The 24,490-nt window shown below is 40.8% G+C and overlaps 2 protein-coding genes and 1 long non-coding RNA gene across 3 annotated transcripts in view; 1 reads left to right on the top strand and 2 right to left on the bottom strand.

The window, feature by feature from the left end:
- LOC144032287 (uncharacterized) overlaps positions 1-13,153 on the bottom strand; it is a 32,728-nt gene extending 19,575 nt beyond the window's left edge. The window contains exons 1-2 of the long non-coding RNA XR_013287746.1: positions 13,032-13,153; positions 9,298-9,380 (exon numbers count right to left, since the gene is read on the bottom strand). This is a non-coding gene — a long non-coding RNA (uncharacterized LOC144032287). The remainder of the gene's footprint in view (positions 1-9,297; positions 9,381-13,031) is intronic.
- A 2,858-nt stretch (positions 13,154-16,011) lies between these two features.
- Positions 16,012-19,058, top strand: LOC144032112 (uncharacterized). The gene is made up of 3 exons (XM_077539786.1): positions 16,012-16,569; positions 16,906-16,967; positions 17,293-19,058. The coding sequence occupies exons 1-3, from the start codon at positions 16,096-16,098 to the stop codon at positions 17,390-17,392; spliced, it is 636 nt and encodes a 211-aa protein (XP_077395912.1). The 5' UTR covers positions 16,012-16,095; the 3' UTR covers positions 17,393-19,058.
- Positions 18,346-23,089, bottom strand: LOC144032111 (kelch domain-containing protein 1-like). Its single transcript, XM_077539785.1, has 13 exons — positions 22,955-23,089; positions 22,605-22,722; positions 22,249-22,319; positions 22,051-22,168; positions 21,511-21,629; positions 21,332-21,419; positions 20,930-21,088; positions 20,786-20,844; positions 20,601-20,710; positions 20,446-20,518; positions 20,266-20,350; positions 18,925-18,977; positions 18,346-18,718 (listed from the first exon to the last, which is right to left on the bottom strand). Exons 2-13 carry the CDS (start codon positions 22,707-22,709, stop codon positions 18,568-18,570), a joined length of 1,191 nt encoding a protein of 396 aa, XP_077395911.1. The 5' UTR covers positions 22,710-22,722; positions 22,955-23,089; the 3' UTR covers positions 18,346-18,567.
- Between the last annotated feature and the right edge of the window lie 1,401 nt (positions 23,090-24,490).

The following is a 24,490-nucleotide window of genomic DNA, read 5'->3' as shown; positions in this document are numbered from 1 at the left end:
AGAGCCGGATGGGGGCGATTCGGTCCATCTGGGAGAAGAACTGTGATGGCCTGGATGTCGTACAGCAGGAACAGCTGTGGCAGGTGCTGTGGGACTTTGAAAGCATTTTTGCCCTCACTGAGAATGAAGTGGGTCTCACCCACCTGGTGGAGCATCACATTGACACTGGGAATGCGCGGCCAGTCAAGGTACGCCCCCGACGCCTACCTTTGGTCCGGCAGGAGGCCGCTGACCAGGAGGTCCATGCGATGCTAGAGGCAGGGATCATAGAGCCATCCAACAGTCCCTGGGCATCTGCCGTGGTCATGGTGCCCAGAAAAAAGAGCTCCAGGCCCCGGTTCTGTGTAGATTACAGGCCGCTCAATAAGGTGACCAAGAAGGACTGCTACCCGCTTCCGCGGATCGACGACACATTGGACCTGGTGTCCGGGTCTGCGTGGTTCTCCTCGCTTGACCTGCGCAGTGGTTACTGGCAGGTCCCCCTCACGGCTGAGTCGAGACCTAAGACGGCGTTCTGCACAGCCAGAGGACACTGGCAGTTTAAGGTCATGAGTTTTGGGCTGTGCAATGCGCCAGGGACATTTGAACGACTGATGGACACAGTGCTGGCCGGTGTTTCAAGACAAAGTTGTTTGGTGTACTTGGACGACGTCCTTGTCCACGGTGGGTCTTTCCCGGCCGCGCTAGAGTCTCTGAAGCTGGTGCTGGGGAGAATTGCAGCGGCTGGACTGAAACTGCACCCAGAAAAGTGCCACTTCATGCAGCGGGAGGTGGAGTTCCTGGGCCACCGAGTGAATGGTGAAGGCATCAGCACACTGGAAGGGAAGATCAGCGCCATCAAAGACTGGCCGGTCCCGAGGGACCAGAAGGAGCTGAAGAGCTTCCTGGGGCTGGCCTCGTACTACAGGAGGTTCGTGAAGGGATTTTCTTGCATTGGAGCACCCCTGTTCCGCCTCCTTCAAGCTAACCAATCCTTCACGTGGACGCCAGCCTGTGAGGGGGCGTTCTCCAGTCTAAAGAGGGCCCTCATGGACGCTCCTGTTCTCACCCCGCCGGACCCGGCATTGTCTTTTGTGTTGGACACGGACGCTAGCAACGTCGGCATGGGGGCGGTGCTTTCGCAGGTGGGTCCGGAGGGTGAGCGAGTGGTGGCCTACTTTAGCCGTATTTTCAACAAGAGTGAACGGCGCTACTGCGTCACAAGGCGTGAACTGCTGGCAGTTGTCTTGGCCACACGCCATTTCAAATATTACCTGTGTGGCGTGCCCTTCACCATCCGGACAGACCACGCTGCACTGCAGTGGTTGATGTCATTCAAAGAACCAGAAGGCCAAGTTGCACGGTGGCTGGAGGAGCTGCAGGCATTTCATTTCACTGTGGTGCATCGAGTTGGGGCTCAACACACCAATGCTGATGCTCTTTCTCGGCGTCCATGTGCTTTGGATGGCTGCAGCTATTGTGACCGGCGGGATGCCAGAGAGCTGGAGCTGCGGGGAGAGGAGGCTGCAGGGGGACCTTCATGCTGCACTCTAGAAGCCGTGGATGTCTCAGAGTGGGCTGCCAAGCAGGAAGATGACCATGATCTCAAACAGGTGCGACAGTGGGTCCAGAGTGGCAGGAGGCCACCCTGGGAAGCCGTGATGGGACTTTCCGTTGGCACCAAGGGCCTTTGGAGCAAGTTTGCTGTCTTACGCATAAAGGACGGCGTGTTGCAGCGTGCATGGAAAGAACCAGCCACCGGAGAAGAGAGATGGCAGGTGGTGGTGCCCGGAACTCTCAGAGAGGCGGTGTTGAGAGCATGTCACGGGGGAACTGGCTCGGGACACTTCGGCAGCGCAAAAACCCTCCGACGGCTCCGCCAGGGGTTCTATTGGGGCCAACATAGACGTGATGTGGAGGATTTCTGTCGGCGGTGCGATGAGTGTGCAGCTTACAAGGGGCCCCAAGACCAGTCGCACGCACCACTTCAACAACAAGCGGTTGGTGCACCCATGGAAAGGGTTGCTGTGGACATTATGGGTCCTTTTCCTCTGACGGACAGAGGGAATCGGTATGTGCTCTGTGCGATGGACTACTTCACAAAGTGGCCAGAGGCATACGCACTGCCTGACCAGGAGGCGGGGACAGTAGCTGATGCGCTACTGGAAGGCATGTTCAGCAGGTTCGGGGCTGCAGATATTCTCCACAGTGACCAGGGCCGAAATTTTGAGTCTAAAGTTTTTGCAGCTCTTTGTGAACGTTTGGACATGCAGAAGACACGCACCACCCCCTTGCATCCGCAGAGTGATGGTTTGGTGGAACGATTCAACCGCACCATGCAGCAGCAGCTCGCTATCCTGACCTCCGAACACCAGCGTGATTGGGACCAGCACATCCCGCTGGTGCTAATGGCTTATCGGTCAGCCGTGCAGAGTTCCACCAGCTGCACACCTGCTCTGCTGATGCTGGGACGCGAGATCCGGACTCCAGCGGAGTTGGCGTTCGGGAGACCACCAGGCAGTGCAGAGGACCGGCCCGGGCTGGAGTACGCCCGGAAACTGCAGGATCGGATGGAGGCAGCACATGCATTCGCCCGTGACCAGCTGGAAAAGGCCGGCGTGCGACAAAAGAGGAACTATGATGTGCGGAGTAAAGGGCGGAACTTTCAGATCGGTGAGCTGGTCTGGGTGTACACACCCAAAAGAAAGAAGGGGCGCTGCCCCAAGTTTGACAGTCATTGGGATGGGCCCTGTAGGGTTCTCGAGCAGGTGGGGGAGGTGGTGTATCGGGTGGCAGTTCCCCCTAGGGGCAGGCGGGTTGCCCTGCATCGGGACAGGCTGGCTCCGTACCGGGGCATTGGTGTTCCTGCTTTTGAGGCGGGCCCCGCTTCGCCCAACGTTTCGGGACAGGCTGGAGATCCACGTTCCACAGTCGTCCCCGAGAATGTTCAGCCGTCTGGAGATGGGCCCGGTTCAGGCCAGGGCCGACCCCGGAGACGGAGGCGAAGACCGCGGCGATTAGAAGATTTTTTTGTTTACCCCTCGGGACGAGGGGCTTCATAAAGGGGGAGGCAGTGTAATGTCTTGTATTGTCTGTTCATTGTTGTGCGTATTGGAGGGTGTGGCCAACGAAGTAGGATGTGACGTGAGAGAGACCGGAGGGGGGAGTTGAGGAAGTTGGGGCTGAGTTCGGCAGTCTGTGTGGGGAGTGTGTGAGCGTGAGTTGCGGCTAACAGTAACTCCTGTTGATTGTGTTTGTTACCGCTGTAGTTGTGGAATTAAAAGCGATCAGATTGGATCAGTGGCTGCGTGCATTCTTCATCACACGTAGGGGCATTACAATATTCTAAAAAACTGAAACAGATAAAAATACTGTTTTGTTTTGTTTTTTTGCTGATGAAAGAAGAGACTAATCTTTCTTTTGGTAGGTTCCATGTTTTTATAGCAATAGTACACAATATTCTGTGGGCCTTGCAAAATCGGTCAAAATCCAGTAAAACAGCTGGGAGCGAAGGGGGTTGCTTCAGTGTAAATGCCTGGGAGTGAATGAGTTAATTTATATTTACAATGATTTCATTAATAATAGCTTTTTAATTAGAGTAACACATTATAATCACTTCAGTGTTACACAAACATGAGGTGAAAATATTTTCAGACTTCTAATTCAATAATTGTAAATTAAAAAAAGATTCAGAATTGTTTTAAAGTACATTAAGTCAGGTCTTTCATAAATGTAAGAAAATATATTTAAAATCATGTGGAAAAAAATCTGGCCTTTAAAATTAGATTTTCTTTTGAATCTTTGGGAACAAGAGATATTAAAATAATCGATTCATGGTCTTATGACTATCAGGCTCGAAAAAGGAAAATCGACATTGATTATTCGATTTTTTCAACCCATCACTAGTCCAAAGCACCCCACCTCTGGCTCCAAATCTTCTAAAAATGGACAAAAGGACAATCAAGACAACATAGGGCAACCTTCCGTGCGATCCCGCTCTTACATCGGCATCGGCGCTGGTCTGCGACGTGACAGACGCCAAAAGGTCAGCCACGAAGAGTCCTCGGCGGCACGCGACGCTAAAAGGCTGCCGTGACCTTCAGGCGGTCGCATTGCCACAAGGGAAAAGTTATGATGGAGGGGGGGCGTCAATGGCAACACGGTGCCATGATTAGCGAGGTTTTGTATTCATGGTGAAAGGTTGAAATTCAGTTATTCATATGGAATGCAGTTCCGTTTTGTGAGTATTGATGGATCCGGCAAATGCTAATGGATGGATGGATGGATGGATGGATGGATGGATGGATGGATGGATGGATGGATGGATGGATGGATGGATGGATGGATGGATGGATGGTTGGATGGATGGATGGATGGATGGATGTTTTGACACAGCAGTGCAAAACCACCACAATATCGATACCCAAAATAAATACCGTATATGCAAATCTACTGCAACCATCTCCAAGGTGTTGGCATATCACACGAGCCACATCTCAAACCATTGTTGAGCTGATCCACAACACAAGGCCAGCGAGAAACGGCATTTAATTGCCCTGCTTCGCTGCTAAAATGTCACACCGGCGCCCTTCCCACGTGGACCGTTCGCATCTGCTAATAAATGTTTGCCTTCGCCTCAGTCAGCTCAGGCACATTACCGTCATACGACGACGCCATACTGGCAAAAAGAACCAAAAAAAAAAAAAAAGAAAGAAAAATCAAGCACACCTGGCCGCTGGTGTAATTAACTGCTCTTATGAGATCTAATTGAGCTGGGGGGGGGTTCATTTTTAATGTGACGGCTCGTTTCGTGCGGGCGCTAATCAGATAGCAACAAGGGATTAACGGTTGTAAATAGGGAGGTTCACAACTGCTAATGTCATTTGCTCACTGATGATTTTTTTTTTCTTTGCAACATAATAAACAACTACAGTGTAATTTAACATCACCTTATATTGCATGTTTTAATGAAGATTTTTTTTTTTTTTTTTTTTTTTTTTTTTTTTTTTTTTTTTTTAACATACCATAATTTCTCCAGCCACTAATGTCGAACACTATTTGGGCAAATGTGGTATACAGCATAACATAAGGGTCATTGGCATGTCCAATACATGCATGCAACTCCCCATTTCCCTCCAATGCATTTTACTTTGATTCCAACCAGCAATTCGGGAAGACGTCATCTCATTTATATGCTAACAAAACATCTCTGATATCATCTCAGAAAATGCATAGCATCACAAGCCGAGCACTGGTAGCCATTTTGCAGCCAGTCTCATTCATGCGCCTGTCTGAATGCACTGATCGGCAAAGAGAGGTCAGAGTCTGAGGCCACTCTGTTTTTATATTGTGTGTACATGCGCGCACGAGTGTGTGTTTAGGAATTTAATTTACTTTGACATATTGTTGCACTTTGGGCAACGGTACTATGTATGCATGTTTGTTTATTTGTTTGAGAGATGCCTGCACAAGAAGCAACCTGACCTTCAGTTGTGTTACTGTTTATAAGCAATCAGTTTTTTTTTTTTTTTTTTTTTGTTTTTTTTTAAATGATTGAGTAGGTCTTTGAGGGAAAAAAATGCACAAAATGAGTTCTTTGTTTGCTATTCACCAGTTTTGTGCCATTCTTGAATTGTCATTTTTAACTCATTTGCACCCCAAAATGTTCGATTTTAATTAATTACCAGTGTCCCAAGGACGTAGTTATACGTTTTTATATTTTTTTTTATGCCAGATTGAGTAGGTCTTTGAGGAAAAAAAAAAATGCACAAAATGAGTTCTTTGTTTGCTATTCAGCAGTTTTGTGCCATTCTTGAATTGTCATTTTTAACTCATTTGCGCCCCAAAATGTTTGTAATTAAATACTACCAGTGTCCCAAGGACGTAGTTATACGTTTTTTTATATATTTTTTTTATGCTAGAACATACAGAAGGCTTTGATGCAGCCTCTAAATGGCCAGCAGGTGGCAACAGAGTATAAGAGATCAACCAGGGCCATGTTGCAATCAGCCGTTTTCCACACAGTTTTAAACAGATTTGTGAATAATGAGGAAACTTAGCTAGTAAAACGGAAACAGACAAATATACTTTTTTTTCCTGATGAAAGAAGAGACTAATATTTCTTTAGGGAGGTTCCATGTTTTTATCGGAAAATCAGTCAAAATCCAGTAAAACAACCGGGAGTGAATGGGGTTGCTTCAGTGAAAATGGCTGGGAGTGAATGAGAGCCTTTACAGTGGATTTATTTATTTATTTATTTATTTTTGAGAGTGTTCAAACTCTGTTTAAGGCTGGCTATTTAATACACGCACTGAGCATGAAATACAGTATTGCTGCTGTGACATGCATCAGTTCAAGCAAATGCAAATGTTCATGGTCCTATGTGGCTATCTGGCTTAACTTTTCATATGATATATCCCATTTAAAAAAAATAAATAAAGAAAGAAAGAAAGAAAGAAAGAAAGAAAGAAAGAAAGAAAGAAAGAAAGAAAGAAAGAAAGAAAGAAAGAAATAACTAAAATAACATTTTGGAATACTGTTACCTAAAGGTGTACTCTTACATTCCTGAATGTGTGTGGGGTGTCTTTAATGCAGCAGCTCCGAGACATAAATGTGAAGCACAGTATTGATTTTAAATGAAAACATTGCTCGCTTTTGTTGTATTTCTTAACCTTGCCGTCCCCTCAACTTGAAGCTGCCCAATTCAATTTTTTCTGTACTGGATTGTTGCCCGACTCAAAGAGGGCTTTAATTTACTTTTAGCTGCTGCAAAAGGCATCTGTTGTTGCGGAAACACAAAACGTGGAAATACAAATTATATTTACAAAATTGTTCTATGTTTTAATCCATTTAGCTATTCAAATAATAGCTTTACTAATTTATTCTAAATGAAAAATATTACATAAAATATTTTACAAACATTTTATTCTATTTAATTAATAATTAAATTAACATTTTTTTTTTTTTTTACATACACTATTTTTTTTTTTTTATATCACCTTTTATATAACTCGACCAATCTCAGTTAAGATATGAAAAATTGTTAGGTGCCACGTGTTTTTCAAGAGCTTATAGTCTAGTGTTAGTGCTGGTCACCACATGCACAAAAAGCACACTTGTCTCCATGCAACTCCGAAACTTCTGATGTAAACTCAGTCACTTTGAAGCCAAAGCAAGAGCGTTGAATTATTCAAGCCAGTCCGCTGAGCTCAAATGTGACGAGCAAACAAACAACGGCACGGAGCTGTGAGAGAAGATTCAAATAAGCTCACGTAGCCGCTGCCTCGTTGGGCGTCGCAGTTTGCTTTCCGGATGCGGGCAAATAGGACTCGACGAGGATGAAACGGCGTGCGAACGGCGGCTTTGAGTTGCTTTCAAATGAAATCACCTGAAGATCTTGTATTAAAAAAAAAATGTGTCTGTTCTAATCACAGTGACATTGCAAGCCTGCTTCAAATAAATGTCTTAACATGACCTTATGATGAGATTTAGCCCCGCCCACTTGTCTTGCACTGAAACCCCAAGCATCACCGGGTTGTGATCTGCATAATCAGCCATATGTCAATGTACGTTAACTGCTTTCTTATTACGTTTACATCACATTTTGGAATGAGGGAAGTACAAACACCTTCCCAAAAAAAAAAAAAACTCAAGACATAGTTGTTGTTTTTTGGTAAATTTCACAGCAGAAACTAAAAATATGGCCGTCAAAGTTTTTTTTAAATACAAATTCCAATCTTGACTTTGTTGTAAAGTCTAAAAGCATTCATGCTTTTTGAACAATTTTTCAGACTTTTCAAAATGTGTAAGTTTTTTTTTTAATCTTAGACAATATAATTCACTTTAAAATTAAACTAAATTAAATTAAAGACCATTGCTCTGCTTTAAAAAAAAAAAAAAGAAAGAAAAAAAAACACCTTAAATCTTAAACCACATTTCTTTGTTTTAATGTCGAACAAAAACAAAAAGTTAAGATTCCCAGGGTCACCAGCATCTCTTATAAAGTTATCTGAAAATTTAAATGGTTTCCGGAGATTGAAATGGTTTTAGCTTGACCTTTTAATCGGCCATCAGATTTTGCAAAAAGGTTGATACTAATATTCGTCAAAATTCCCAATATCCATAGTGCATACATTTTGCTATTGTACAATGAACCACCATACATTCACCTATTTTGTATTTATTTATTTTGACCAAATCTCACCTATTCAGTGCTTTTATGATCAGGCCCTCTGGTGGCATTTTGGTTTCAGCGAAATAATTAAAAATGAGTTGAGGAGCCCTTTGCCACTGTCCTGAAGGCATCTTTGGTTGTCATTATTATCTATTAAAAAAAAAAAAAAAAAAAGTAGAAAATGTCGTGTCGGTGCAATTGTGTACACTGTATGCAAAAATAATATAAGGCGATTTAAAGAAAATGAATTCAAGTTCTATTCAGTCTTTATGCAATGTCACTGTAGATGATGAAGAAATAAGACTGCATGATGTATAAGTGGCAGTTGCAGGTGGGCAGTGCAGAGATGTTCAATATGTGCAAGATAATGGAGGTGAGCCTCCTCCACACCTCGGCTACTGCCCACGCCGTCGCTTTCTCGGGCAGACACACACAAACGCACACACAGGCTGTGTTCTCTGTCAAGTTGTCTCCCGGCTGTCATGGAAGCATTTTGTTATCTCGTCTTCCTCACTAACATAAACGCCTCATGCTGTTTGGGAGTCCTGAGCTGGTTTCAGACTGGCACTCACAGGCTCACTAATGATGCCAGTCATCAGTGTGTGAGTGTGTCAACGTGTCCCTTTCTCTTTAAGAAATCATCTGAATCCTTTCCAGGATCAAACCGTTGCAACATACATTTTTGGGGGGGATGAAATCGGCCCGAACAATTTAGAAAAATAATCTAATTGAGATTATGCAATACATTAAAGTGCCCTCGGGCTCACACTGTCCATGTCACAGCTCACCTCTTTCCCAGGTTTGGTCTCGTGACGTTCGCAATCCGAGCCCGAGGCACTTTGACGTCAATTCCAGTGGACAGCAGGGGGCAGTATAAGGCCAAAATGGCAGCGCCTCGAGATTGGTGAAAATTGATAGATTAATATGCTTTGCTTATTCTATGAATGCAATATTAAATCAGAATAGAGCATATTGCATAGAAAAATTTTGGTCTTGAGTTTTCCTTTTTTGCTATTTTCCACAATCCACATTTACAGAAATTGTCAAAGATGTATCATGTATTCAGAAAGAAATCACTGAATTCACTTTAATGGTGTGAAACAAAGTTCATTGCTGTGTTCTAAAACAATAATAAATCTACTCACCTTGTGTCGGCGCATGATGGACACAGGAGGTGGAGGCGGAGGACTTCTGAAGGCGACTCAACTTAAATGCATCACACGCTGTCCTAAAAATTAAAAAAACAAGTAAACCGCCGTATATCAGTCAAGGACAATAAATTATGTGTAAATGAAAATGCCTGGGAGGTGAGGTTCTTCATATAATGACAAGAGCTGACTTTGCCGTGATTTATTATTGTTTCTTTTATTGTTTAGTTACGTAAATAAACACCCCTGGCTACTATAACTTTGCCAATGTTGCTGTCACTTTTAACAAGGGTTGATTTGTAGCTTTTTTTCCCCCCTCACAAAACATTTTTAACAAAACTTTTGTGAGGAGTTGAATCCATTATATTTTGGTGAGGGGGCCGAGATTAGGATAGGTCAACTTGTGACATTTTCCTTTGCTTCTCAGTGAATAATTTATAAATGTTAATGCCGTAAATGAGGCAATAATACGAAGGAGATGGATATCTGTAAGATTATTTAATACCCCTGAACAAAAATGAGATAGCTAGCGATGATAGCCAGCTACCAATAATAGCTAGCTAGCTAGCGATAATAGATAGCTAGCTAAATAGATAGATAGATAGCTAAATAGATAGCTCGCGAGCGATAATAGATAGCTAGCTAAATAGATAGCTAGCGAGCGATAATAGAGAGCTAGCTAGCTAACGATGATAGATGGACAGATGGACAGATAGATAGATAGATTAGATAGATAGATTAGATAGATAGATTAGATAGATTAGATAGATAGATGGATAGATGGATAGATGGATAGATGGATAGATGGATAGATGGATAGATGGATAGATAGATAGATAGATAGATAGATAGATAGATAGATAGATAGATAGATAGATAGATAGATGTAGATAGATAGATAGATAGATAGATAGATAGATAGATAGATAGATAGATAGATAGATAGATAGATAGATAGATAGATGGACAGATGGACATTTTGAGAATGAGAGCCACTGCAAAGGTTGGGATACACCGCATTAGCTTATTTAGACGCTGTTTGTTTATAAACAGAGAGAAAGATTAAAATCAATTTACCATGCCAGACCTACTAAAATAGGCTCAATTCATCATCTAGTGTTTATGAGAATTCATTCTTTTGTTTGCCTACACAAACCAACACTGTACATAATGTGAACACTGCTTGTTCAAAATGTTCCCATCAAGGGTGACAAAACAACTGTGCGGTAATTACAGGAGTGTAATTGGACAACATTGATAGACACGCAGAGAGGCTAATTAAATAGAGCGGTTCGTCACATTTGGATGCTGACAAACAGGCTCAGGTATAATACACGGATTGATTAGCAGCCACTATTCGCCCCCAACCCTCACAATGAAGTCTTTGGCCTGGTAAGTAATTAGGAAGTGAGCACATGCTGCTATCGAGCAGCTCGCAGAAGCTGAGGGGGGTACTAATTGTTTTTAGTTGATTGTTCGACCTTTCTGATGGAAAAGGAGGACTCTTGACCATACTGGCGAGAGTGTGGTTTACACAAGAGAAGCTGAAAATATTAAAAATTCAGAAGTGCCTTCTGACATGAGTGAACCAACTTCTACTTTTTTATAACCCAACTTTTTTTCTTTTGCCTTAGGTAGCTTAATGCTAAAAAAAAGAACGCAAAACCCCATATATTGGTTAATAAATGGCATTACTGAATGTTTTAATAAAGTACTATTTAAAAAATAATAATTGGGAGATATTGATGTGGACTGAATGGATTAGTGATTAAATGAATTAATCCATTCATTTTAATAGGAAAAGACAATTTGAGAAGTGTTTTGTGTTACAAGTAAGGTCACAAATTAATTAAACTCTTGCCTCAAGGCACCTCTGTAGCATAATGCGGTGCACTTGTAGCCCACTAAACTTAAGGCAGATTTGGGCCATAATGAAAAGGGCGAGGGGGAAAAACTAGTATAATTACAAGACAAAAATGGTAATTACAAAAAAATAAAAATTAAAAAATAAATAAATAAATAAAGTAACAAAAACAACTACATAATATGCAGTGCAGTTTTATGTATAAAAAGTGCTATATAAATGAATTTTGATTTGACTTGACTTGATTTTGTGTGGTCAGTTCTCAAAATTCAATTCAATTATCATTCCTTTGTGCGTCAGAAAGTGCGTACAGTATAAAGGGAGGAGAAACAAACTTATGATAATATTATGAAAATGTACACAACAGCAATAAACGCCTGGTAATCTCTGCACTCGAGTAAATAAACTCCACAGGTGACTATTATGAGGAAATGTACAATAGTCAAGTTGATGATGACATTTTTGCCTCATAGGCTATAGCATATTGTGACTATCTAAAATGATATCGACTTTTCATAGAACAAATAGCAAGCTTGCCATTGTGCTAACAGCAGTTAAATTACACTGAGCAATGGCGCCACCTCCTGGTTTCAAACATCAACACACTTTAGAAATCTGTTTATTGGCACCCACTCCCAGAAAAGAAAGAAAGAAAGGAAAAAAAGTTCATTGCACTAGGTCACTGGTTAATGTATGTGATGTCATTTCCACATCAGAAGTCCGCATTTGCATTTCGAGAAGGAGGTGAAGAATTGCCTGGAAGATAAATAAAGCTGGCACTGACTTATTTTCCTCCCATGGACTCATTGACTGTTGCCACGGCAGCCATGTCCCTCTTTACAACATCTCTTTTCCAGGCAGGTCTCTCAATTATGTCTTTAAGTGTCGGCCTTTGTGGAGCTGAATTTTCTGGAATGGAACGTTTTGTTCAAACAAAGTAGTACACTAAGGCCTGCTTTAGTTTTAGCACCACATTAGCCAAATTTGCTGGGTAAAATTTTAAGTTGATGAAGTCCATCCATCCATCCATTCAATTAGTTTAAGCCCAATGAGGTTAGTCCAACACGTTAGCTAAATGATATTAATCCGATGAAGATGTCTAATTGACATTAGTGTGATGAAGGTTAACTTGAAGTTGAGTTTGATTTGGCATAATTAGCCTAAATAACCTATACAGAAAAAAAGTTAGTTGGATAACTGCAGCCTTGTTAAATTATCCTAATTGAATTCACCAGATAAAGTTAGCATGATAGAGTAGGCAGACTGTATAAAGTTAAGTTTCGCCTCATGCTAGATTTATTAGGTTAGCCAGATAAATTTAGGTGATAACATCTGATAGTCTCAGCCTGGTTTGGTTAGCCAGGAGAAGTTGGGTGGCAAACTTTAGCATGTTAGCCAGGAAGAGTTAGCATAATTTAGCTTAGATTAGCTGTATGAAATTAATCAATACGACTTTCAGCCGTAGCCATATGAAGTTAACTAGAGCTTGTTAGCGCTCAACCTGGAATATAAATTTTACCAGAAAGTTTAAGCCCTAATCCAATTGGCTGGAAAAGGCAGACAGTGCATAAGCTTACAACAAGTAGCCTACAAGCTAACTCAGTCACATTAGCCTCGACTCGACCTGACCTGTTTACAAAAACCCTCAAGAGCAGAATATAATTGAATGGTGTTGTATAAACACATTTACTGGAGTCATAATTGAGAACTGCTGCTATTTAACTTTCTCACAATAGTGATATTTCTGGCCTTCAAATAGAACCTTACATAATGACAACAAACTATAACTTATGGGAAACCCTGGTTGCCATTTGTGGCCTAAAAACAAATCACATAGAAATCCATTCGTGGTGAATGAAGTTCTTACTTGTGCGCATGAAGAAGCTGAGTGAAACTGACCACACGCGCACACACACAAAAAGCCACAGTTATGCAGCATGCTGGGCTGTGGTGTTCATCTTGTTCCAGAGGCTCCTCCCCACTCGTCTGGAAGCTGTTGACTTTTTGTCCAGATGTGGGCCTCATCTCTTTATAATGAGCCACCCTAGAACACGAGGGAGAATAGAAACAACACAAGCTCGACCACATGGCAAGCAGCAGCATGCACACACTGTAGATATGAAAATTATATAATAAAGATTTGGCTAGGATTGGGGAATTAAGTGCTTGTTCAGAGTTGGGGGGAAAAGTTAAGATTCACTGTACACTAGTACACAGTCGAATGAGATCCAATACAAGAGAAAGATAGAAAGGTATTCATTCACTTATCATTCAATATTGTTATGGTTGTAATTTGTAGGGATTTTTGGTAATGATTTTATAAATATTTTTACAGAATTATTTAATTATTAAATATCATACTATTATTCATTAAAAAAACAAAAAACAATTTCAATTTATTGCTTCAACTTGGTGGCGGCGGCACGGTGAGCTAGTGGTTAGCACGTCCGCCTCCCAGTTCTGAGGTCTCCGGTTCGAGTCCAGGCTCTAGCCTTCCTGGGTGGAGTTTGCATGTTCTCCCTGTGCCCGCGTGGGTCTTCTCCGGGTACTCCAGTCTCCTCCCACATTCCAAAAACATGCATGGCAGGTTAATCGGGAATTGTCCCTAGGTGTGCTTGTGAGTGTGGATGGTTGTTCGTTTCTGTGTGCCCTGTGATTGGCTGGAGACCAGTCCCGGGTGTACCCCTCCTACTGCCTAGAGCCAGCTGAGATAGGCGCCAGCAACCCATCAAATATTGTTCAGAAACATAGCATGTTTTACTCAATGATGTCACTTTTTAAAGTAACAACTTGTCATTAGTGACGTTTTAACATCCAGCTGCATGTTTTCCTAACGGTCTTGTCACACATTTGACTTCATTTTATGTAGCCTGTAACACAAGACAGTTCAGTGATGTGGTGTCTCAGTTTGAACACTAGGGGGCACTATGTAAAATGAGAACATGCAATTGATAAGAGATGAAGAAAAGTGTAGTATATAAACTACTTATAGGTCCCATTTGTAAGTGTTGTATATTTCTTTGAAGGTTTTTAGCTATAGGAGAGTGCAAACTATAAGAAACAGCCTTCAACCACAATAACAAACAATATATCTCTGACATGCCGAGCAAAACATTTTTATACAGCTCTTGCACTGAAATTGACACTTCCACTGCTTTATGTTTACTATTCACTGTATTTAAGTATTTGCACATCCAATGACATGTTATCCCAAGAACCCAAACAAATGCGCGAGACCTTTCCCTGGAGTGACATATTGGGCCGGGATTACTTTCCTCGAATGCTTCCCTGTCCGCCATTTGGCAACATTTGAAAAGGTTGCGCAGGTGTCTTTGACTTGGTGATGGTCCAGAGCACTCACACATGTGTGTTTGCACAAAGACAACACAGGGGCCCGCTAATGAAACATAGCAAACATCTTTGACTTGAAGGGGACTGGGCAGCACGGGGAGGGGGTGGTGTTGCCTTGACTTGGCCCAGCTTATGCCCCCGCTGTGTCTTTTGTATGTGCAAGTGGACCAAACACACACACACACACACACACACACACACACACAAAAGTTTCATGATGAATCTACTGTCACTTAGGAATTTTGTTTCTTTCTCTAAATTAAAAAAAAAATACAGACAGTGGATGGGACTCGAAGCGGATCGCAGTTGACCTCACTAAAATCTTATTAGGTGAGCACAGGCTGGCGAGGGGCTTCTCTTTGCAGATGATCTGATGCTTTATAAATCACAGCCACTGTTAAAGTGGTGAGGTGATGTAATGGCCCCTTCTTGATACAATATAGAGCAGAGGTCCTCAAACAGGTTGTCTCCAGATGCCTTTTTCAACAAACCCGGACCAATTATTACATTATTTTGAATAATAATATTCCCTTTCATCTCTAAAAAAAAAAAAAAAAAAAAGAGCCATGGAACTGGCAATGTGGAGTAAACAGTTACATATTTCCCATAATGCCACAAGGGTAAAAATGCTACGGTTTTAGCATTTAGCCTACATTTTACCAATACGTTCGAATGACTTTATCAATACGCTCAAACGACTTTACCAATACTCAGAGCTTGGCAAAACCGTCGCTACATCGGCCGGCCCGTCATTAACGGATGCCCACCTTTGGGCGAGTGCTTTCATATTTTTGGCAAATGCTTTATTCCGCGAAGCCTCGTAAAAAATACACACACTGAGCACCGAATGATGCAGGTTTACTTTCTTTGCCAGACATTGGCCGGTTTTAATGTTTTTTCTTGTTCTTCTTGACATGAAAAAACATTACAACTCGTGCAGTGCATTTACCGAACATTTGCGAACCATGACGAGGGCTTTAGTTTGTGACTTTTTTTTCCGTCTAAAAATACAATTTAATCTCTTCTCATAAAACTGTAGTTTTTCATCACAAGGAAAAGTCTGATTTATTTGTAATTAAAACAAAAAAGGTCAAGATTGCCCATTTTTTTCTGTAAAATATGCCACTGTTTTCTCAAAAAGCATACTTAAAAAATAAATACAATTTGTTTTATGGAAAAAAAAATCTGGCTATATTCTCGTAATATAGGGGAAAAAACTTTATTGTCATCAGACAAAAAATAGGCTACTACAGCTAAAAACTGTTTTGTTGTTATCGTGTTGTTTAGCTTTTGGTTGCTACCAAAAACGATGAGAGAAAAAAAGTTGGAACGATCAAGGATGCATGTTTGTCCTTTTATGAGAAGGCGGAGTGTGCTGCTGTGTCCAAGTGCTGTTATGTAACCAAGCCGCTGCTTCCCATCCTTATGAGGAGCTGCCTTTAGGTCCTCACCACACGTGCTTAACAAAGTGTCATAAAGCCCAAACAGATGCTGATTTGTTACTTTTATTTCATATTTAACTTCAACCACGACTCTGGAGGTGACTTTTAAGATGTCTTGTGGAAACGTTTAACCTCGAGATGGGCAGCGGAACGAGCCGCGGGACTAAAGTGGCACCTGCGGGACTCGGCGAGACGAAGCCGGCGAAAGCCTCATCTTCCGTCGCGTCGTCCAAACGAGACGCTTTCGACGCTTTGAGGGCACACGCCCGCCGCCGAGCGCCGGTGGACTGTCACAGCGCCGGCAACGACTCGGAGCTCTCCGGGGACGACGACGACGCGGACGCCGAGCTGGACGGTTACGACGAGGCGGGAACGGCGGCTCGTCCGAGGGGGAAGAAGGAGCAGGCGGCGTCCAAGAAGGCTTTCACGAGGTCCAGGACGTACGGATTGTGTCACTTCAGTAGCGGGGAGGAAGATGAGCAGCAGCAGGGGGTGTCCTTCTCCACCACCTCCTCCTCCTCCTCTGGCCCTGGTGGGGCACAGGGGCCACATGGCTCCAGGGAAGGAGACAACAACAAGAGGAACCATCATGCCTTCACACCTCCACCTAATGTAAGGACTGTTTCATTTTATTAGGTACACCCGTATGGTCGAAGAAATATCATTTCATCCAGAGGATTTTTATTGACTTTATTAGGTTTAGAAAATAATAATAATAATAATAATACATAAATAATAAAATAATAATAATAATAATAATAATAATGAGATAATGTTTCGGAAGTATTCATGTTATTTCCGCTAATGTGGTTATGACATTAAACTAACTTGGAAAAAAATGTATTTATTTTTTTTTAGCACATTTGTGTATTATTACACATATTAGTGTAAATAAATGAATGTGTAAAACAAATTCAACCCAATTAACAAAACCGTCTGTGTGGTCAGTGTCCTCAGGCCTTCTTGACAACAGGACCAATACAAGATGTCGCCTTATCGCAAACACAGACGTAAGTTGATATAGTCTATACTCACACCTTCCACAACAGCTGACACTGACAGCAGTCCTTCAGCACGTTTCTCCTCTTCTCTGCTCCACGTGGATAACTCCGCTTCATTTTTGTCATGATCATGATAGATTAAGAAGTTCGATGTGTCTATTGAGCATCATTATCTATGTTATTATTTTAAAAGTCTATTATCTTCAATCAGACAGGTGTGGCATTTGAGGTGTTAGTCATTTGTCACACAGTCACTCTTTTTTTTTATAAAAAAAAAAAGCAAAAAACAGTGCTATTGTGACAAATGATTCATTCATTTGTCCTCTCTCATCAGCACTTCTGGCCAGCGCACACCTCCTCTCACCACGCCAGTCATCCTATACGATGGCTCTGAAGAAGAACTGATGGACACTATTGAGAGAGAATTTAGTTGACCTCTCACCTCTACTTAATGCTAAGTTCATTGTGTTTATTTTTTTGCACAGGCACGCGTGTAGCCAACTTGTATTTTACTGTTCTCCTGACTATTGTGTGCTTTTGGAATCTGCAGTGCTCCTGCGTAACCTCTCTGTTGATAATTAGACATTAGGCCAGGAGCAGCTGAGGCACATGTAGCAGCATTTTACGTATTCTCGAAGTGCAGTGCGAGGGCCAAGCAGCTAAAAGGAAGGCGTGTGCTGCTGGCCATGTTTATTTAAGGTTTCCTTCCTGACCACAGCAAAAGCAGCACTTCTCCACCCCTAGAAGAAAGGAATGTGTGCCAAAAATTGGCTCATTATTGGAGCCAGTTGCTTTTCTGTTCAGGTTTTAACCATTGGGCTCTACTGGCCCCTAGTGGTGAAAAACACAAGCTTGAGCTCAAGTGAGGATGTAGAAAATAGTTGCAGAACACAGCATGAATATTAAGAAAAATGTTGTAATATGTAAAAAAGTTTTATATAAGAATAAAGTCATATTTTTTATAATAAAATTCTCATACAAACTTGAAAAAAAAAGTATTTTTGAGAAAATTAAATATATGGAAAATATTATGAAAATTATGTAAAATTGTATGTCAAGTTAAGCCATATTTAAAGTTGCAGTATATTCAAAATGTCTTAACCGTAAGTCATAATACAGGTTTAGTTTACATATTATATGTTCCTAATTTATCTACATATTTTGTATTCAAGTACAAATACTTGTCTCATATAAAACTGCAAACCTTTTCCTCTTATTTCTGTTAAGTGGCAAATTTTTTAACATGTCTTTTTTTTCACAATGTTTTGGCTTTATTTCCACAAAATCTTTGCATTGAGCGCTTGATTTACATTAGCCCTCGTTAACGACCGGTGAGTTTCCACCAGAATGTGTTGAGGAGTTTCTTCCAAACATGTCAAGTATGATCTGAACATTTAGACAAGTGCCATTTAATCATCGTGATGATATCAGGCGGACAGCACAAGACCTTTTACATTTGCATAATAGAAAATATATAAATAATTCCTTTAATAAACATAAGATAAACTTGCTCTCCCGTACCCCATTCAAGATTTGATGTGGAAAATAAATGACAGTACTGTATGTCAATAAAAATGACAATGAGACTAAACTTAATTGTTGTTGGCATTCAGAGAATTTGCGTGTGTTGTTTCTTTGAAGGCCTGTAGAAAGACATCCTCTTCTTCACTGATGCGCACAGTTTAGGAGGAAGAAGTGGAAGCTGCTTTTGGAGCGCGCCATACTCGCTTGCGTTCTCTGCGATGTAGTCCTCGCAAATCCTGTATGAAGCATATAAAAAATTTTTATGTCCATCTAAGGAACAGAACAAAAAGGTAAAGGTAATATACAGAGAATATCCATCTTTTTCCGCCAAACAGATCTTTAAAAAAGTTTGGGGGAAAATTAACTGAAATATTTGTGTGTTTGAGTTGAAAAACTATTAAGTTGGGGCATTTGTAAATCAAGGTAATACATAAGAGTTTACCTGAAGAGTGGGTATGGCGCCATCTGGAAGACGAGTGCGTCATTGCAGTGACCCTGTAACAATGGTGGTGGTTTACTAACCATGTGTTTGTTTTTTTTGCCAAAAAGAGACTATTAAAAAGAACATCAAGGCAATATTTCTTTCAAAGGACCTTAACAGGTTGGTCTGCATTTTTGCCATGTAAGAGGTCAAGTGCGGTGGCATTTGTTTTTACCTTCATCAGAGGTTGGTGTTGCTTGAAATTTGCACAAACACAACTATGGGGAAAATTCCGGAAGGTTTCTTCTAATGTTTTTGTTCCTGTCACAAACTGTGCTGAACTACTGGACTCACTGTATAATTACATAGCTTTCAAAATATGTAGGTTTCTTGCTCTCAGTTCTGAATGTTTGAAGGTGATATGCTGAAAAATGTAATGAGTATTCGTGGTGACAAACATATGTTAAGCCAAATGCCATTTCAAAAATAATAAAATAATGGCCATAGTGGTGTTTATTTACACAACTGTAGACCAGGGATTTTGGAGGATTTGGACAAATGCATTTTCTAAAATAATAATCATAATAATAACAACAACAACAATACGAATTAATAGCAAGTTAAAGTCTTTTTTTTTTTCCATTATTGAGAAATAATTAGAGGCAGGTGATTAGTTAGTTAGTTATTTAGGTAGTTAAAATGGACTCAGAAGATTAGTAAGTAATGACTCTATAATCAACAGTGTCTATGAACATAGATAATCACAGTAACTAGTAGGGGTGTAATGAAAAACAATTTTAAATAAGTTTTGATTTAAAAGATGTGTGTATCGAATTGAACCTGTTCCACTTGAAAATACATCAAATACGTATCGAATCGTCTTTAATTGGTGCGATATATCTTTGTAGGAAATGCCACATATACAGTCAAGACAAGTTCATTCATATATGAAAAGACAACAACAAACTCATTCAATCATACCCTCTCCTCAGTCGGTATATCAAAGATAGAATCGTTCCACTTCAAAATCAAACCATTCTTGAGTTGTATGATCGCACTCGTCTTTTATTACAAATGCAGACCTCTAGTAAGTCAACATTTTTTTTTCCTTTATGGCAAAAGGGAAGATTATTTTTATGTCAGCCATTATTCAGATTTGTATAATATTTAAGCCTTAATCATAATCAAAATTTTTTTATAAGTGCTCGAAATGGTACTGAAAAAAGAAAAAACACACACACACAAACAAAAACCCTCATATATATTTGCACCACATTTTTTTATATGACAATTTACGTTTTACTAGCACTGTTGGAATATTTTACATGTAACATCAAATATCTTCTTATTGTTGGTACTCACAGTGTCAACAAGAAGGATGTAATCACAGCTGCCTCCAAACACGATGACATCAGAGTCCTTGCCCGGACAAGCCGTGTGCCACAACCTTTAAAGCACAAAACACAAACACAGATGGATCTTTTCAAACACAACATTTGTTAATTACGCTTAAAGTGACTCTTAGCACATCTAAACTGCTACCTTGGCTTGTTCTTAAAAGGATGCTCCACTTCTCGCCATGTCTTCCTCTCCACATCGAAGATCCAGCCGTCACCTGGTAAAGCAGCGGTACAAACGAATAGTCGCAATTGTAACTCCCAACAGTGTTTGACCTCAGAGTGATTAAAAGCTCTTACTCATAGGTTTACAGTCCACACTGAGACCTCCAAATAGGAACAAGGTGCTGTCAGACACCGCTGTGAGCGAATGCCATGACCTGCCCACTGGAAGGCTGGACACAGGGACTCTGGACACCATTGTGAAGAGCACCATGACTTTAAAAAGGGACGCCCTTCAAGAGTGACACGTCACAGCGACTTACATTTCCGACCATGTCCACGAGTCAAGGTCTAAGCAGTGAATGTCATTCGTTCGGGTTTCCTGCATTCATGAACAAAAATGAAGATGTTGAACACAACTTTGGCTTATCTCCAAGGTGACAGCAGTGCTGCAAAACAGCTCTCACCCTAATTCTCCCGCCACAAATGTAGCCCCGATTTCCGAGCATGGCGCAGGCTTGGGCTGCTCGGGGGGCCGGAGCGCGGCCGTACGTTTCAGGTCGAGTCCAACTGGAGGGCGTGGGGTCAAATATGTGAACTTCATTGTTCCATCCCCACATGATGTCCTCAAACAAGACAAGACAAAAGCCACTTATTCATTAACCAGAAATGTCTGACAAAAAAAAAAAAAAAAAGAATAATAAACTACATGGTAAAATATGAACGAAAATGTTTTCTTCTTATATAATGACAGAGCCAAGAAATTGATGGTTTGTACTCATCAATGATGTCATACCCAATGATGTGGTAATTTCTTTGATGTAGTGTGAAACATGAACCATGTTGTGCTAAAATAGTCGTGAAACTACCTCCGATAAATCATCTACAATGAAGCTCCTGTTTCTTCTGTCCAACTCTGCCACAAATTTGTGACCATATCCTCCAAAGTAGATGATCCTAAAGTACATAAAAGTTTTTTTTTAATGCAGGATGGAAGCAAGCATTTGAATATTAATGCAAAAAAGTCACGTGGCTTTACCGAGCTTACCTTCCTTTGTAAACCCAGCAGGACAGTTTGTCTCGAGGCGATGGCGCAGAACCGTCACGGTGGACGACTTTGGTCCATGCGTAATGGCCGATGGCGCCTGTCAGCATGACGTGATACATCTGATGCAAATTGACACCATGACTTTATTGGCTTCATCTTTATGGTTCCTTTTATGAATTATTGCCAAAAATGTTAATCTTGGTTTCATCGGATGACGACAATGTGTGGAGGAATAACACAAAATTTTCAGGTTTCTGCTAGAAAGCCAAAAAATGTCAGAAAAAAAAGCCACCAAGAATGGCTTAACTTTGAGGTTCATCAGATTGTTTTAAATGGAGGCAGATATGTGCTAACTTCAATTTAACATGAGTTTGAATGTGACTGGTTCATTCTAAGCACAGTCACACCCCAATTGTAAGGGGGTGTGCATACTTGTGCAATCACATTGTTTCAGTTATTTATTTTTACTTCCCCTCTCAAAAACATTATTTTATTATTAACTTGAGCTGGTTTTAGTTGACTTTGTATTATAAATCTCACCTGATTGGTCTGACCATTGTCATCACAACCTCCAAAGATGTACATGTTACCATTTAGGGAACAGCTGCAGGTCCCTGACATGGAGGGCGGGACTTCCCCTGTCATGTGGAACACCTGCCTTTGAGAAGAGAATTTTTTTTAAACTAAAGCTTGGAAGTCAACGAATTGTGTTTGACTATACAGATGTAATATTCTTACCATACGCCTTGTATGAGGTCATACACCCAGATTTCATCATTGGGGAGGAACACTTCATCATCAGCAACAGACTGTGGAGAACAGCAGAGTTGAGTAGTGTACGTTTTACATATGCAGTAAAAATTATATATTTTAACAGCACATATGTTGACCATATTTTAAATTCATTTTTTTCCCCATACAACTGGTTAGGAAGTACGTGGTCCTATGTGGCCCCCAGGAGTACTGATGAAAAGTTGTGGCTCCCCATCCCTATTATATTGTGTAGGTGTACCTAATGAAATGGAATGTAGCGCTCCGATAAAAGAGCAATAAATGTGAGGAAAGTGTTTCCGGGGTTGTGTACGTGCAGTTACCATGTAGCCTCCCCACACATACAGCAGGTCGCCCTCCACCACCGCTGTGTGTCCACTACGTTCTCGGGCCACCAGTTCCGAGCGGCTCCCGGACGAAGACTCCATGACAGCCTGAAGTCTAAAAATAAACAGCAACCAGGAGTCATTAACCTAAGAAAAAAAAAAAACCGTCTGCTCGCACAGCCAAACAGTCAAACAAATACACGTCCATCTTGTCTTGACAAGTTCTTCTCTATATGTGAACAAGCCAAAAGGCTAACATCGTAAAAGAGGTGTTTAAGACGAAATAACAGCAATTACATAAAACAAGTTTAACAATTAAAAAAATTAAGCAAAGCTTGTCTATTTACCGTGTATTCTCATGTTATTGAAACCAGAATGTCTCGAAGACGTAACATGACATCGTCTACTAGTATCACAGACGCAACTACACGAAATCAGCTTCAAAATACTACGTCATATCCAGTGCTTTCCATTCAAAATAAGGCAAACTTCCGGCGCGCTTCTTTTCAAAATAAGATCAACTCTTACTGTAGATATGACATGTTAAATTAAGGAGAAAAGTGTGTGTTGTAACCGGGAGGCAGATTAAGTAAATGATCTGCTCTTCAAATGTGAGCGCTCAAGACTACAACTCTTTCTCTTATTGCAGTATAATTAACTGTTATGTGTGATGAAATAAGTTCATAGCTGTTCTGGCAAAACCTAATAACTAGTCAAATAAGATTTAAAAAAAAAACATATATATGTGTGTGTACATTACAAAAGAATCACATTTGGGTAACTAAATTGATATATATAGGTTGGCTGTTACTGCGATTGGCTGGCAACCAGTCCAGGGTGTACCCCGCCTACTGCCCAAGGCCAGCTGAGATAGGCTCCAGCGCCCCCCCCCCCGCGACCCTTGTGAGGAATGAAAATAGATGGATGGAAGGTTAGCTGTTAACGGGTCACGATGTTGTTGTGAGGCAGATGGAAGCACAAGGAAAATGTGCTACTGGAACAGCAAGGTGATAATGAGAGATATATAAACTGGAGCATCAACCCCATGTAACCCCTCCCCTCACTCATGGTTGTTGCTGAGCAACCAGCAGTGTGATCAAAAGGGCGAAAGATACAGTAGTAAGAAGACCAATGCAAACACTGAGCTTAACTCTTTGACCGCCAAAAACGTTCAATAACGATCAGTAAAATCACAACGTATACCGCCATAAACGTTAAATGATGTCAACTAAGTTTTTGTTTTTTTATTTTATTTCTCAGTGCAACGTCTAAGTGTAGTGCTGCATGGTCAATGGGTTGTGGAATAAAAATTAAAAAAAACACCCACTAACTATGGCCAGCAGATGGAAGCATTGTATCTCTTTTCGTGAATGATCAAAGCCTTTGTCATATCAAAGTTTTATTGATAACGTGTGGCAGTAAAAGAGTTAAAAACAAGGTGGGGAAGTAATCAAATGAAGAATAGATTGTTTAATTTAACCAATATGTTCTCCCACAACAACAGGAAAAAGGCTATACAATGAACAAACCTATAAGGGAAAAAAAAACATTGTCTTAAAGTAGTGTATTTACATACAGTAATTTTGAATTATAGTATAATATTATTTTAGGCTAAACCTATAACTAACAATTTTGAATCTCAATAACTAGCCGTAATATTTTTATAAGTTTTTTTTCAAAGGTGAAAAACAGGTGTCTTTTGCGTCACTTTAGGAAAAGTCATCAAATTTCAGGGTGAAAGAATGACATTTAGGTTGTTTTTGTTTTGTTTTTTTATAAGTATGAAATGCCAAAATGGGTCAAAAGTTCACAGAAACGGTGTGCATGGAATTAGCAATTTAATAATAACAACAATGACACAATTTTCTACCCCCCCCCCTTTT

Source organism: Festucalex cinctus, chromosome 12 (genome assembly GCF_051991245.1).
Source record: "Festucalex cinctus isolate MCC-2025b chromosome 12, RoL_Fcin_1.0, whole genome shotgun sequence".
NCBI lineage: Eukaryota > Metazoa > Chordata > Actinopteri > Syngnathiformes > Syngnathidae > Festucalex > Festucalex cinctus.
This window is presented reverse-complemented; position numbering and strand designations above follow the sequence as displayed.